The following is a 15627-nucleotide window of genomic DNA, read 5'->3' on the forward strand; positions in this document are numbered from 1 at the left end:
ATGGTACAATTATTTTGAAACGGATCAAGTACTTCACAATTAACAAGGTTGGCATATTGACTAGTCAAATAAGTTTAGAATCATGAATTATATTATACTATCATACAAAATACAAGAAAATACTATAGTTTCAAGAAACTGGTCAAGTGTAAACAGCCCATATTCAAGATGGAATGACATGAGTTAAATTTTCTACTTGCTACTACAATAAATCATTTAAAAAAAAAAAAATCTAAGGCAGCACCATTCATTTCCATTACCCCATACTAAGGCTAACCCACAACTCCCAAGGAAAGAATAAATCTACTACTACTAATAAGAAGCCTCGCCCGATGTCCACGACGTACTTAAAACAGAGACATACAATACAAGCCCATCCAAACTATCTTCTTTGAGTGAAAGAAACAACAGACACAATTGAACAAAAGAAATCAATACATCTCTTCACTCAATAAACCAATTGTTACATAATATGGCATACATCTTTCTCCACAGGGCATAATGGATCACTGGCTTCCTGCACTACCTTGTGAGTTTTAGCAGGTGGAGGTAAACAAGCAGGCGTTCACCTTTCGCCTTCAGTTGCCATCAAGTATAAACAGTATTGGTTAATGCTTTCAATTAGCATGTGATTAAACACACAAAGCCCATACAGCCTATGAACTTGTATGCTGCATTACTGTGTTTTGACTTGTGCGGGGTACGGATCAGGTGCAGCAATCTCATCAAATAAATACAGATATTAATTTCCATCAAACAACGTAGTCTGTCATCATTCACAAGTGGCACTTAGTGCTAGGTTTAGCTCCTGTGCATTCTTCGCAACTGAGCCCCCTCTTCTATAGAAAGCAAAGGAGTTTAGGGTTTAGTTATTCAAAACCAAAATATAAAATGAAGAGTGAAAACACAAGCAGAAAAAATTCTAACCTCATAAGCGCTGGCAGGCATATCTTAACCCTTTCAAGCTCAATGTAACAAAGGTTACAACGCTCCAACCTAAAGATTTCACCAGAAGCAATATAAATCTTTAAGTCAGATGACCCTTGTCAATTCCTCAAACCCCCATTTCTACGTTTATTGCTAGTTAGATTTTTCCATATCCAATCTTAGATGGAATTGGAACGAAAAAAGGCATTGGCATGTTAATGAGCTACGCAAATGTGCCGGAAGAAAACTTACAGGCTCGTTTAATAAACAAACCTAACTCGAAGGACACATAAAGGCTCGCAAACAACTCATTATAATCGTTAAAAAGCTAATTTGTGCTTGTTTACGACTTGTTCGAACTCGGTTTCCGTCTTTGAGAAAACAACTATACTCCGTATGAAATGTGTATTAATGAATGAATGAAAATTCATTCCACGAATCCACAATACCCACATATGAAGACCTTCGAATACTTAAAACCCTTTTCTGATTCAGCAATTAGCATGTATAAAGCCCGTTTATAAGTATAAAGCAACACTTGATCTTGCCTTGAATCCAGCCCAAACAACCAAAAGTGTTAATGAGAGAAGCATGAATAGATATCAAAAAAGCTAAGTTTTTTAAAAAACTTAGCTCAAACATGTAAATACTCAACCCAACTAGTTTAGATCAGTTTCATTGACATTTCTTGAAAGGTACTCATTCTAGAAGCCACAAACAATGTAACAAGGTGGAATTACCTTTTCACTCTTTCAGTTTAACTAACTAATTCGGGATAGATGACAGGACTAACACAAATTTTCAAAATATAAGAAGCAGCTTTGACAAGCTTGCAAGTCAAGGAAAGATAACACACCTTTGCTCTGCTTCAATATCTACACCCACAGAAGATGATGCTGACACTGCTGAATAGATTACTGAACCAAATACTCTCACCAACTTTACCAGCATCTCAAGTGAAACTCCTAAATGTCTGAATATGATCAAGGATTTAAATTAGGAACCATGACCTAAAATAAAATGATAATGCATAACCATAATTCTAATTAAATCATGCATTGTTGATTAAAAAAAAACCTACCAGGAAACAGGATATGACACTTGTTCAAAAGAATCCTTTTAATTAAAATGCTCATAATAGAGATGGGAGCATTGAGATAACAAAACAGTTACAAACAAGCAACAGCGCTTGGTATGTAGCACAAACGCCCACCATATCACCAAGATATGGGTACACCCGAGTGACCCAACAACGCTCATTGAGTTACGAGACGAGTCAGTTTAAACCGACTCACCGAAGTGCCTTAGAGTCTTAGACCGTGATGCCACACTGACAAGGTTGCTTTATCCTATACGCTATCACAGGACGAAGCAACTCCGGTAAAAAATATGACCATTCCATTCTAGCCATATGGTCCAAATGACAGCTATCATGGCATTTTGTCATATCAACTTCCTCTCCACACCTTTTCAATGCCCACAAATAGAATTAGCAACGGCATCAAGTCATCAAGAAAGTTTCATGATCTTCACATTTAGCATCATCGAGATTATTGTTGATAGTTACTACCGCAAAATTCATTTAGTCTGAATATCTTTCAAATCAAATAGTATTATAATTATGAAATTGTGTCATCGCCATGTTATATTCTGGTTAGAAAATCTTTCCGATTCCCATGATTAAAAAAAAAAAGTTAATTCCACATAATCTTCCTGGAACATTGATAATCGTGTAGTGCCGTGTTGAGGCTGAATCGAACAAGTCTGCTAATACAACTCTCCATTTTACTTGCATTTCACTGCTAAGAGGACTGGATCGGAAGAATAAAAAGATATTTAGCAAGACTTTACCTATCCATGTCACTTTCGAGAAGGCTTGCAAGTAGTGGGAAGAGGCACGTACTAATCTCCAGTGTAACAACGTCAGTTTTCTCTGTCAAAATGCTAACTACATCAGCAATGACCTGCATTTGTAGTTGGGAAATGAATCTGCTTTGAGCTGAAGAGTTTCTTAGGGCAAAAGGATGAAATATCGTCAGAAACAGAAAACTTACATTATGATCAGCCATCTTCTCCATAGCACCTATTGCCCCTTTAACATCATTGCGATCCCAAAATCTACGCACTGCCTGAAAAACATCAGAAACAAAGGTTAAGCTGACCATGTCAACAAAAAAAAAAATGTTGGCAGAGACGCCTTGTAGTTTGGTGTCAACAATCAAGTCAGTGATCTTCAAACTACAAATTGACAAGTTTTCTGCGTCCAATCAATAAAATTGGAAGTCTCAAACTCTCAGGATTCTGCCATCTTTATGAGGATCTTTAGTGATTATCAATTGAGAAGATATGTTGGGTAGTCAAGCATAAATAGACTTTTAGTGAAACCATATCAGGAACTGTTAATTCATCCACCAGACTTGGATAGTCTCCTTAAATTTTAAAGAACGCAGGTGCAACTAATAGAACGGTGCTATCAAGTATTTCAGTTTGTTAGAGAGCAACTAAAGGGAAAAAATTGAGGTAGCCTTAGAGTAGTTTTAAGGAGTGTGCTTCAGTACATATGCTGTTTTCCTTTCACCTTTCTACAGGAGAGAGAGGGAGAGAGAGAGAAGGTTCAGATACTTCGAGGTACAAGTTGTGGACATCAAAACAGCAAAAGAACTAACTGAGGCTAAAATCAAAGGAAGAGATCAAGAGAACTAGAACAGATAAGATCATTAGTGGATAAAACGCTATAAACATTACTAATTACAGAAGCGGAGAGGGTTAACTACCTTCAAATACAATTGGATAAAAATTACGTAGTAGTACCCGGAAACTAAAGCCAGGAGTGTTAAGAGGTTATAGAAAATAATGATTACTTTAGGTGCTAGGAAACTTTTACAGGTGAAAGAAATTGTTTCGAACGAGATATCAATTTGATAACAAAGCCAGGATTATGACTGAGTCGGTAATTGAAATACCTAGGGTCTAGCATCCAGGTATTATGACTGAGTCGGTAATTGAAATACCTAGGGTCTAGCATCCAGGTATATGTAGTTGGATGCTAGACCCGAGATATTAATAGAACTAATTCATACATTACTTTACAAAGGAAAATTTATTTATTTTCACCAAGCCACAAGAGTTGAATATAGACCGATAGAACTCCTGACTTTGCAGCTTGATCTTCCATTTCAAGAGAAACAAAGGGATATACACTAAAGAACATGAAATATATCCATTTGTTAACATTCAAAATGGTGGAAGATAAAGAGGCGTTCCTTAGTAATATCTTTACAACTTCCACAAGTATACAAGACATCCTACTTCAATCATACACAATGCCTGTTCCCTCACCATGTCACTCAACAGAGTACTTGAAGATTGGAGTAACTGTAGCCTTTGAAGTCTTACATTAAAGAACACATGCAGATTTTTGTATTTGTGTATTGGAAAGAGAGACACGAACTTACACATAAATTAGACATGTTCAGTTAGGGGGGGGGGGGGGGGGGTCAAGTAACCACATTTCCCAAAATTACCAACCGTAGAGAGACAGAAAGTTCTGACGATACCTGTAATTTACTCAAACGTGATTGCATAAAACCAAGAAATTGATCATGTCTTCCAATAATCTGGGAAATAATATCATCATCTGCAACTGAAGGCGTGTCTTTTTCAGTAGATACAGAATTTACGCGGGGCTTAGATTTCTGTGGATCAGCACAAAAAACCAACAGATTACCACGATTGTAGAAAGCAGCAAAAGGAAACTAGGGATAAGTAGAAGTAATAGCATAAATAAATAAAAAATTAGCACCATAGAGGCATAGACTAATAAAAAGTACACAATCTAGCACTCTGCATTCCCATATTAGAGAAAAATAAATCGCAAAAGAAACAGTAAGAATCTGCAGAAAAAATATCATGGACTCATTAGCATGTCATGAACAAAACTGAAGTCATATGATGGCCTAAAATAGGAATATTTACAATCCTTTGGAAGGAGAAACAACTGTATTTGTTAAAGTAGCACCCAATTTCCAAATACAACATGCAATCTGCTAAATCAACAAGAAGAAACACAATCCATAGCACAAAAAGAAGTAAACAGAAATTACATTTGTCTCTTACATAAAATCAAACAATTACTTGTGCATCGTGAATAACCTATTAAAAATCATCTTCAAATCACCATTAGCAGTTTAGAACACAACAAATGAGCAGATACATTTGAAGGACATGTTTTTATATCTCACGACCATGAAGGACTTCCCATTCCAAACAAAAAACATTTTAAAAAATACTAGAAACAGATTTAGCTTAACAATATATACATACACAATGACATTGAATATTTATCAGTATTCAGGATTTCAGGTGAATTACAAACTCATATTGTGTGGATTACAACAATATGAAGCCATCTTGTGTGGATTACAAACTCATACTTTCTCTGGGTTTTTTTTTTCAATTGCAACATTTGGGTTGGGAACAAACATTAAGGAAAATAGAAAGTCTAAAAACGCCCATGTGATAAAAAATAAAAATAAAAATAAAAATAGAAAAAGAAAGAAAAAGAAAAACCAAAAGAGAGAGATAAGGTTAGGTAGGTATGGTAAATATAAAATGTATAAGGTATAATGGGTATTTGGTGTGTAAACACACCAATAAGCATGTGAAAGCATACCATAAAAGAAAATGGTGCAATTAATATGCAACTTCCAAATAAGGGAAATTGTGCAATTAAAAAAAAACGGAGGAAGTATTACCTAAAATACTGAGATTCCAAACTCATGGAAGTCTGTCTAGGGACATGCTCTATGGGATAACTAACTATTAACTTCTCTTAATTACAGGAATATTATGGGACTGAAAACAGTATAGCATTTATTTAAATGATCAAAGCTGCTTTTAGAGTTCAGATAATGAGGTTTTTCTTTCTCTTGTTTCAGTAATGAGAGAGACAAGCCAGTGCGGGACCCTGCCGGTCTCCTTCCCGTTAAAAGAAATTTCCGGTTAAAATTGATGTGGAGACAACATCAACAGCTACGAGGAACACACATAGAGCATACTAATTTTTTGGGACCCACACCCACCCACTTTTTTCTCTCCACTTAATCTATGTAACACATACTAATTTTTCCTTTGAGCAGGGACAGGAGTACTAGAGTCTCACAAGCACCTAAACCATTACAGATTTAAAGATAACAGAGGTAATACTAATTATAGACATACAGTCTCAACTTGCCAGGAAATTATCAGAATTAATGCCGCAATTTAAAAGCATCGAGGGAAGCTTTGAAGAGCATAAGAAATAAAAGCTGACAGCATAAGAAGGGAGCACCAGAAAGAATACCATCTTAATAGGGTGCGAGTCAACGACACTCATTGCAACAGAAGAACTGCTGGTAGAAGAATCTTCAGACGGGGGAGATCTATCTCTATTCTCCCAGTTTGCAACCAATGAGCGGGTTCTTCCTAGTTTATGTTAAAATGAACAAGGATGTCAGGTATGAAGTACCCTGTTGCAGGTAAGGCTATCCAGAAAATCAAAAAAGAAGGAATAATCAGAGAATGAAGCAATACCAGCACGTTGACTCTCAGTGGAACCGGCATCTTTACTTATTTTAGGCACTCGAATTTCATCTGGAAAGAAAATATACAGCAGACAATTACTTCTTTAGTCAAAGCCATGCATGTTGAGGCAGCAGAATTTGATCTTCTGGTTTCACATAAATCAATCATAATTCTAAAAATTAACTTCATAATAGCTAAGCATGTTGCAGAAGAATTTGATCAAATTTCAAAATTTGTCGGCTCTCGCAGTTTCAACATTGTAAGAGTCAAGCTCAAGATCCTACATCACTATTTCACATTATTCAACATTTTTGGACTAATCATAACCCTCTTCAATGATGGGAATAACCCAACGGTCTAATCAAGTATCTCCATTCTCCAGCGCTCAATAGCCCCAAGGTTTTATTGTTACACTTAACCATTTGATTACACATTATAAATTCAAGTAGTGTCTGACAAAAACTGTTGATTTCCTCGTATGAAGGCGCTGATGCTCTAATTTTCGAATCTATGATCATGCCGAAATTAAGCTCTCTAAACTTTGCCATTTTGGGGCATGGTTCATGTAAACCTTAATTCCTAAAGTCTGACCTATCTAAATCTCACCCTCATTTCTTCAATCGACCACACTTTCATCTCCCTAGAACCTACTAGATAACTAGTTCAATTCAACTCGAAGTTGTCAAACTAGTAAGAGATGTCATAGATCATTGCATAGATTAAGGATATTAAAGCAAGCTGTCAGAGGACATACAGTTGTCAAGCGGGGAGCTGGCAGGAGACGGCAACGAGGAATTAGATTCAAGCTTCATTGAGCCAATACACCTATCTTCTTTCAGATTCCTTTCCGCAACAGGAAGACTAATATTAAGGTTTCGGACGGCAGGTAATATACTCCTGTTTGCAACTCCACTCATTTCTGGTGCCTTAACAGCCGTGGTTTCAGGTTGGACGGTAATATTTGGTCCATCACATTCTTCCCTCGCGCTTGAAAACCTTCTTGACTCCGAAGGCTTCGACTGCGAAGGATGAGGAATAGCTCTTCTGGAAAACATTTCTCTCTTGAATTCAGCTTGCTCTTGTCTTATATCATCTCTTGGGACAATTATGGGTGCAACATCAGGTTTACTGTTTATAGAAGCATTTGGCGTTGATTGGGCTTTTGAGGAATTTCTTTTCTGAACTACTGCTGTAGATGGAAGCGTGTTCCTTGGACTGGTGCTCAGATTGATCCGCTGAGGGGTCCCTGGAATACCACCAGGACCTAATAGAAAACAAAACCAGTAAGGAAACAAGTCAACATCAAATCTCTGAACATTTGAACAACAGCATTTTAGAGCACATTATAGCTAAGAGAGAAACAGAGGAAAGTGTAACTGTTGACATACTTGGAGATACTCTGGAATCTTTATTCGCTTGATTTGAGTTTGCTGGCACCAAAAGCCTTCCTGAAGGTTTTGTTTCTTTTTCCACCACATCTGAATTATGTGATGCTGATAGTCGGCCCGATCCAACCTTCACAGTGTTTTCATTTTGCACTGACAAATTCCCAGTTGAAGCAGACTTCAATTCAGAATGCCCATTGGTACGCGTACGAACTGAATATGGCTCTAACCGCTGAAAAGAAAGTAACAACATCAAATTAATTAGCTGCAAGTCAAAAATAATTGACCAACCTAAGCAATAAAATAAAATAAAATAAATAGGCATAGACATAATGAGACACATTGGTTTAAAATTTTAAATTATAACTTCCACTTACCGCGATGTCCACTACCCAAACTCCAACGCAGCTTTGATTATAAGAGCAGCCAAGAAGCTTTCCCTCATGCACATTCAGATCTGACAACTTAGACCATCCAACATCCACAGTATCGTGGCTACGGATAGGCTCCCAAGAATAGACCTAAATTTTAGAGAATGAAATACGATCAACTTGGCATGCCAATATTGAGAAACAAAACTCCCCAAGTTCTAATAATTCAACCAGCTGATATAGGGATGCATGCATACCTTTAGGCTTTCATGCAATCCGCAGAGCAGGGTCCTCCCATCCGGATTAAAGGCCATACAACGCACTCCAGATGTCTTACGGACACAAAATAAATCAGCTAATGAGTGACTGGAATATGAAAAGACATCTATGGACGGAAAGACGGATTAAAATCAAAGCCTGATTAAAATCAAAGCCTGATTAAGCATTGAATAATTCGAATATTTACCTCAGGTCCTGCTGAACCAATTAGCTCAAAAGTCTCCAGGTCCCAGAATTTAACTGTTTTGTCAGAAGAACCTATGCAGGCGCAAGGGTGGTACAAAGAAAAGCACACAAAAGTCAGAGTCGTGCAGTTAAGTACTTGTGTAATTAAACAACACAAACATCAGAAATTTATATTCACATCATCACATGTCACTTCACGGAAAAAGAAAATAATATATATATATGGATATAAATCGACTGAGTAGATACAACATACAAGCCTTACAAAGTTTTATCTCAAAATCAAATATCAATGGATTGAGTGGCTTGTTGCATTTATATTTATGTTCAAGGGCATCTAGTTCATCAAAACTAACTCCCAATTTTATTTCATTACTTCATCATGACCCTCTCACATGTGGACTAATCCAAGGAAAAATATGGAATATTTCTAGTAGCATTGAAGTGATCACGATAGAAACAAAAGCAACTTAATTTCGATACCATATTGCGTCTTTGGAAGTTTGGGGTTAAGGCAACTCAGAAAATAAAGAAAAACAGACAGTCGGAGAAGGAATTTAGCTCATTAAACAGAAACTGACCTAAACATAAGGTTGTATAAATAAACAATATGCAGCCATTAAGCAGAACAGACAAATATACTACTCCTACAAACATTTCATAAGACAAAGTATATTCTAGCTGTGCAGGCAAAATATCAGTGATGATAAAGTATAGAAAGTAAACCAATACACATACAACGAAAAATGGAACTATAGAAACCCCAATCCCTCGTAGTCCGTAGAGACGTTTAGTTTAATAATAATAATAATACCCGATTTAGGTCGTAATTCCATAGTTCACGTGAACTCTATTTTGGAAACACCTAACCACTAAATATTATTTTGGCTCTCCATCTATGACCCTGTTGACTACTTGACTAAAAGATTAAAGCTAAATAGCTAATACAATCACAAATATTCTTTCAAAACAAATATAATATCACCCATCAAAACTCAAGTTGCTGAGGGAACAAATAAACCAAGGAGTATATAGCTCATAAAAAGCCTGTGAGAGGCATAAATATTTCTGCATATCTTCCCAAGTTGTACCTTCTGTTCTGGCAAGTGAGATTCAAGCCAATTAAATTTATCAGTTAACACCAAATAATATTTTACAGGTTGTAAGCTCGTAATGCCTAAAGAACCTCCTACACGTGTCTACGAAATTTTGAGCTTTTTCAGCCCCAGAAATCATCAAAGACTCGTATTTATAAGAGATGGGTTACACCTCTTATTCAGGAATAAGTTCCAATACATAAGCAGAAACCACTACTAGTAATTACACTTATGTCCCAATATAATGATTAACCCCTTCTGTGAAGCCACCTAAAAGATAGCAGAGCAAGTCTAATATCCTCGAAGCACCGAGGTCATTATGCTACAGTGCTACACCAACAAAAATCAACAAGGATTAAATGCAACAAAACGAAATTGAACTAGATGGAAGCATGATGAACCTGTTGCCAAAAGAAACTCATGTGGATGGAAATCTATGCATTGAATCTGTCCCTCGTGAGACTTGAAATCATGCAACAGTTTGCCGGCTGTCAGGTCCCATAGCTGTAAAATACGACATTGTAATAAACACCATGGACTCTGCTTCTTAAACAGCTTTACCACATATTTAAACACGCAAGTAAAATCTATGAGGTCAATGTACCCTTGCTTCGAATTGTTTACAGTTTACACAATAACCACGGGAAAAGAAGCAAAGAGTGGTGAACAGTTGTACTGTCTTCAGCTCTCCACCCCAAAATAATTACCAACTAATTTCAAACTTTTGTCATGCAACAAATCCACAAAGGACCCTTCTTCCCCTAAACTGCGTGATATCTAAAAGCACGAAAGGAAAAAAAAATTTATATATATATATATATATATAACGCCAAGGGATTATCACCCATGTATGCCCTTGCTGTCGAGGTAACAATTCGTCTACAAAATCAAGAACTCAATTCTAGCTATACAATAGCCTCAAAAAAAAAAACTTGAACTCTTGACGGGAACAAACTCCATCCTCAAAATCAAATGCTTTATTTGTCCAAGGAAAACCACCTCGTTGCTAACATACCGTCTAACATACAAACCAACCTTTCTTCATCCTTATTTTTCAAGCCATAAGAACATTGTTGGCAAAAGCTGCACCCAACTCATCCTAAACAAGGCTGATAATAAGTGTCAAAAGGAAGAACCCCACAGGCATAAGAGTAAGGAAGATTAGCAAACTCGTTCCCTCATGACATAAACTAAAGAAAATGGGATAGAAATTCAATAGGTCTACCGACTACTGGTATCATATCAAATCATAATTAAACTATGGCCTAAGCTAATAGAGAACCTAGGAAAACCACGAGTTCTCAAAAAAGCACCGTTGGAGCAACCAATAATTGGCTGCTCATAACTTCTTTAAAAAATAGCTTTGACAGCTGATAAATAGCAGCTAAGACTTGTTCAAAACTAACCAAAACCGAGTGCTTGAACTTTCTAAGCATTACATGACAATGTAATTTGAATGGGTGTTACTAAATATTGCCGCGCTTTTCATAAGTTTCCCTCTCCTCTCTCCCTCTTCTGACACAGCAAACATCACCCACCATCAGCCACCACCACGGCGCCAGCCACCACACCCTTCCACAACCTCCATGGCTCCTCCATCCACTCCCACCACAACCATCCACTACCACACCCACCGCCAACCACCACCAGCCATTCCCACTCCATCCACTACCACGCCCCGCAGCCACCACACCCTTCAGCCCACAGCAGTCAATAAAAATATTTAAACCAACCACCAAAGGCAGCGCCTGCGGATCGCGTGCCCACCTAAGCAACAGTCACCGCTTAGGTAGCTGGGCTTTTTTTCTTAAATAATGGTTGTGGTGGGTGGCCAGGCCCAGATGGTGGATGGAGTGGGTGGGATGGGTGAGTGGTGGAGGTGACAGGTGTTAGAGGATTAGAAGAGAGTCAAGAGACAGTGAGAAAGGTGGGAAGGGCAAAAACGTAAAATATGGTGGCGATGCCTAGTAAAGTGGGACAGTATTTAGCAATCCAATTGATTTTATCATGACACATGCATGTCTAATGCTTCGTCTAAAATAATAACTGTCAACTTGTATTATTTTGTATGTGTCAATGTGTACAGCGACGGAAATGAAAATAACAGAAATGAAGTAAAATGTTGAGAATTTGCACTAGGAGTGACAACAACAAAATCGGAGAAAATAAGGTTTCATATGGTCACGAGCAGCTACTCCGACCATTTCAAAATAAGTAACTTTCGACTTTGTGCACTATTCAGATAGTAATTCTGACTTGATTTTTTTACATACACAAATGTTATTATGTAATATGTTGTTGGATAATCATTGTATATATTTTCATACTGTCAACTTTTTATAATATTTACCAAGAGACAATTACAGATTTGAATAGTCAAAGTTGTATGAAGTAAAAGGGGCAATCTCATTGGAGTGCACACTACACCATAAATTTCACAAAAGATAAGCCTAACCTTGACAGTGTTGTCCTCACCGCCAGATACAACCCAACGCCCATCCGGCGTAAATCTGATGGCATTGACCCCTCGAGTGTGGCCTTTGTAAGTGTGAATGCAACCCTTTCTTCTAATATCCCATATCTTTAAATTTGTGTCCAAAGATCCAGATGCAAAGAACTCCCCAAACGGATGGAAATCCACAGATATACAATTGGATCTATGGCCCGTAAGTGTTCGAACAACTAAAAGAATATATATTAGTACCACGGAGACGGGAGCAGTTCTCAAAAACAACTAAAGAGACATTGCAAATATGATGTGCCTAATTACAGATAGTATACATACTCTTTGCCTCTTCTAGATCCCAAAGCTTGATCGTTCCACTTGCTGCTCCAGCAGCAACAAGAACTTCTGAAGAATCAAAACCTACTGAGTCAATCCCACTTGAGTGACCCGATAAACTCTGCATTAGAAGGTCATAGTTAAAAAAGGAAGGCAAAAGTCAACAATTTTTGAAGCCAAACATCTGAGGAAAGCTAGTACAGCTACAGCTTCAGTTTTTATCTGATTGAAAGTAATGATATTTACAACAATTGAGAAAAGGAGTCATAGCCACCAATTGGCCTCATCTTTTTATAAATTAAAGGCTTAGGAACTATGAAAACAGATATACCAGAAACCACTTCTCATCACCATGTTTCCTTATTTACATGAGAAAACGTGCTTTATTAGCACTGAAAGATGTTCAACATTACCAAGGGGGCCATAATTTGCTCAAAGAAAGAACTAATAAAATGAAGAAAACCAAATGACTAAGAAAATCTCTCTAAAGTCAATTCCCCAACCAATAGGTAGCACACGCAAAACTTTAATTCTTGTATTAATTTCCTTGAAACAACTAGCATCAACCCAATAGTAATAGAGAGCTTGATCAAGTTTTATTTTCTTGATACCTAAAATAACTTGTGTAGTAATCCCTAATTTTCCTAGAGTATTCCAGTATTTTTGTATCAGTATGAAAAACAAATACTCCCTCTGTCAGTAAAAAAAAATTGGCCAATATTAATATCCCAAGCCATTAGAAAAAAGGAATCTAAATTTAGAAGAGAAATTATGTAGATTTCCATAATATCCTAATTGATATTGTTAACTACGTAGTACGAATTTCAAAGAAAAGCTACATTGTTATGGTGAAGATGTAACATTTTAAAAAATGAAGGATGATTTTTATTATTTAACTCATTTCTTAAAAATGAATCCCCAGCCATATGTAGCATATTATTAAGGTACGAAGAGAGTAAGCTCTACACTTCTTCCAAACAGTTACTATCAGTAAACTAAACACCTCTCATTTCCAGGTCCTACAACCCCCTAGTTATCCTTCCCTAACAAACCTCAATAATTTTCTTAACTATGAGAAGGCTACATCCTCTAGATGAAGACATAAAAATGCATGCCCTCTAGAGTGAACTTACTTTAGTTGTAAACTGAACTTGGTTATTTAACTTAATTGGGCCTTCCTACAACTTATTTATTCAAGGTGAGAACAACAAAACCATAGTGGCATTCAACTCACTATCCATTGGTTCACCTTCTTTCTCATCGACTTTTTCGAATCATTTGTTTGATATAAGTTTACCGGCTCCATAACCCAATGAAATGTACTCGCTCTAAACCATGCTACACGTTCTCTCCCCTCCCACCCCCCACCCCACCCCCTGATGATTTGCACGGGGAGTTTGAATGCACTTAAAGATCATTATCGAGAGCATAAAACATAATTTCAAAACTGCTTGGCGGCCATAACAGCAATTGATAAAACAGCAAAAGCAAATAGAAATTTTTTAGCTCAGTGAACTAACCAAAATAGCATTTGGTTTGCCAATGGCCCAAAGATTGACTTTGTGGTCTTCTCCTCCAGTGACTAAAACCCTTGATGACTTCTTTCCAATTTTCAGGCAATTGACAGCGGATGTATGCGCTACAAATTCCTCTGCAACCCCATCTGTTAAGGAAAATTCCTAACAAATCCAACGTCACAAGACACTCAACACCTAAATTAGGTTTCTTTCTTTCCCCCCTTTTGTAAATTAAGTTACAAACATTAACAAAAAAAAGTCATCTTGAAAGAAGCAAAACTCAAACACTTAGGTCACAGATCAAGCCATTTGTTTAGTGTTTCCATGTTTCCAGAAATATAAGTACAACACAAGCAAACAAAATACAACTCTCCTAAATCTGAAGAGTAAAGAAACAAATGTTTGTTGTGAAATGAACAACAATGAAAAGGATACGTAGCTTATAAGCACGTTTGGTCGTCATAAAGGCGAAGCGAAAAGGAAAATCTACGGCGCCGATATCGAAAACCTTGAAGCTCCGTTTTGATTGAACACTTGATGTTCGTCATACAGACCTACCCATCCAGATCTCCCTAAATTAGCAGCAATGTATGTACTCTTTCCCCTTCAAATTAAGCATCAATTAGCAAGCAAGCAAGCAATACTAACACTAAAATTAACTTCAAAAATTGAAATTAAATACTCAAATAATACAGATTAAATACCTTAATACTGCAATATATACAAAGTAATAGCTACTTTGCTGAAGAAATGATCCAAGTTTTTTCCAGCAGAAATGAATTTGGGGGAAAATGTTTAGTAAAGAGAAATTAGTGTAATTTGGACTGGTGGTCAATGAGGAGAGAGAATGAGTTGCTAGAGGGTGGTGGAGTGGTGGTCAAATGAGGAGAGAGATTGAGTGGCTAGGTGGTGGAGTGGTGGTTGCGACACCGGCGTGTGGCGCATTACCAGAGGAATAATCGGCCAGGTATTGACAGAAGCTTGAGGTGGGAGGAGAGAGAAATTGAAATTGAAATTGAAAATTGAAAGAAAAAAAGAGATAGTCGGTAGGAGGGAAGAGTGAGCCCTTCACGATTTTTTTGTTTTTATTTTACTCTATAAATTTAAACAAGACGACGACAACGCCTTTGATTACTTCTGGTCAAGTTTCGGTTCGGCAAAAAATAGCGATAGCGGATAACGGTTGACTAGCGGGTAATAATAAACAGTAACGGATGACTGGGCTATTAAAGTCATAGGTAACTATTACTCCGTAGAAGTGTTCGATAAAAATAGCAGTTGATATTTTACTCGTTATTACTTCGTATAAATTCATCAAACACTACTCGTTATCTTTGTGCGCTACTAATTTTAATCGTTTGATAAAATTTACTCAGCCTCTACCGCTAACTGCGCGCTATCTAAACCGCTACTTTGTCAAACACTTACAAGTTTCGGTAACTTTTGTGTAAGACCGCCTTACCGGAAAGACCACTTTGACTGTTTAACTAATTGGTTTTATTGGTTAACTAATTAGTTCTA

General features: G+C 37.0%; 1 protein-coding gene across 2 annotated transcripts; it reads right to left on the reverse strand.

Annotated features, from left to right (window-relative positions):
• Positions 1-110: 110 nt before the first annotated feature.
• Positions 111-15180, reverse strand: LOC110782119 (katanin p80 WD40 repeat-containing subunit B1 homolog KTN80.4). Of its 2 annotated transcripts, XM_021986210.2 has the most exons (19): positions 14811-15179; positions 14542-14710; positions 14110-14240; positions 12593-12710; positions 12263-12489; positions 10209-10311; positions 8712-8782; positions 8503-8577; positions 8252-8395; positions 7878-8106; positions 7244-7753; positions 6499-6558; positions 6269-6390; positions 4485-4622; positions 2982-3056; positions 2779-2891; positions 1784-1900; positions 928-996; positions 111-839 (listed from the first exon to the last, which is right to left on the reverse strand). In XM_021986210.2, exons 2-19 carry the CDS (start codon positions 14567-14569, stop codon positions 773-775), a joined length of 2397 nt encoding a protein of 798 aa, XP_021841902.1. In that variant the 5' UTR covers positions 14570-14710; positions 14811-15179; the 3' UTR covers positions 111-772. The 2 variants fall into 2 exon arrangements, 1 of the variants encoding a protein (XP_021841902.1); XR_008928499.1 differs by lacking the exon at positions 111-839 and having other exon boundaries at positions 964-996; positions 2779-2860; positions 14811-15180.
• Positions 15181-15627: the final 447 nt, after the last annotated feature.

Source organism: Spinacia oleracea, chromosome 2 (genome assembly GCF_020520425.1).
Source record: "Spinacia oleracea cultivar Varoflay chromosome 2, BTI_SOV_V1, whole genome shotgun sequence".
In the NCBI taxonomy this organism is placed as follows: Eukaryota; Viridiplantae; Streptophyta; class Magnoliopsida; order Caryophyllales; family Amaranthaceae; genus Spinacia; species Spinacia oleracea.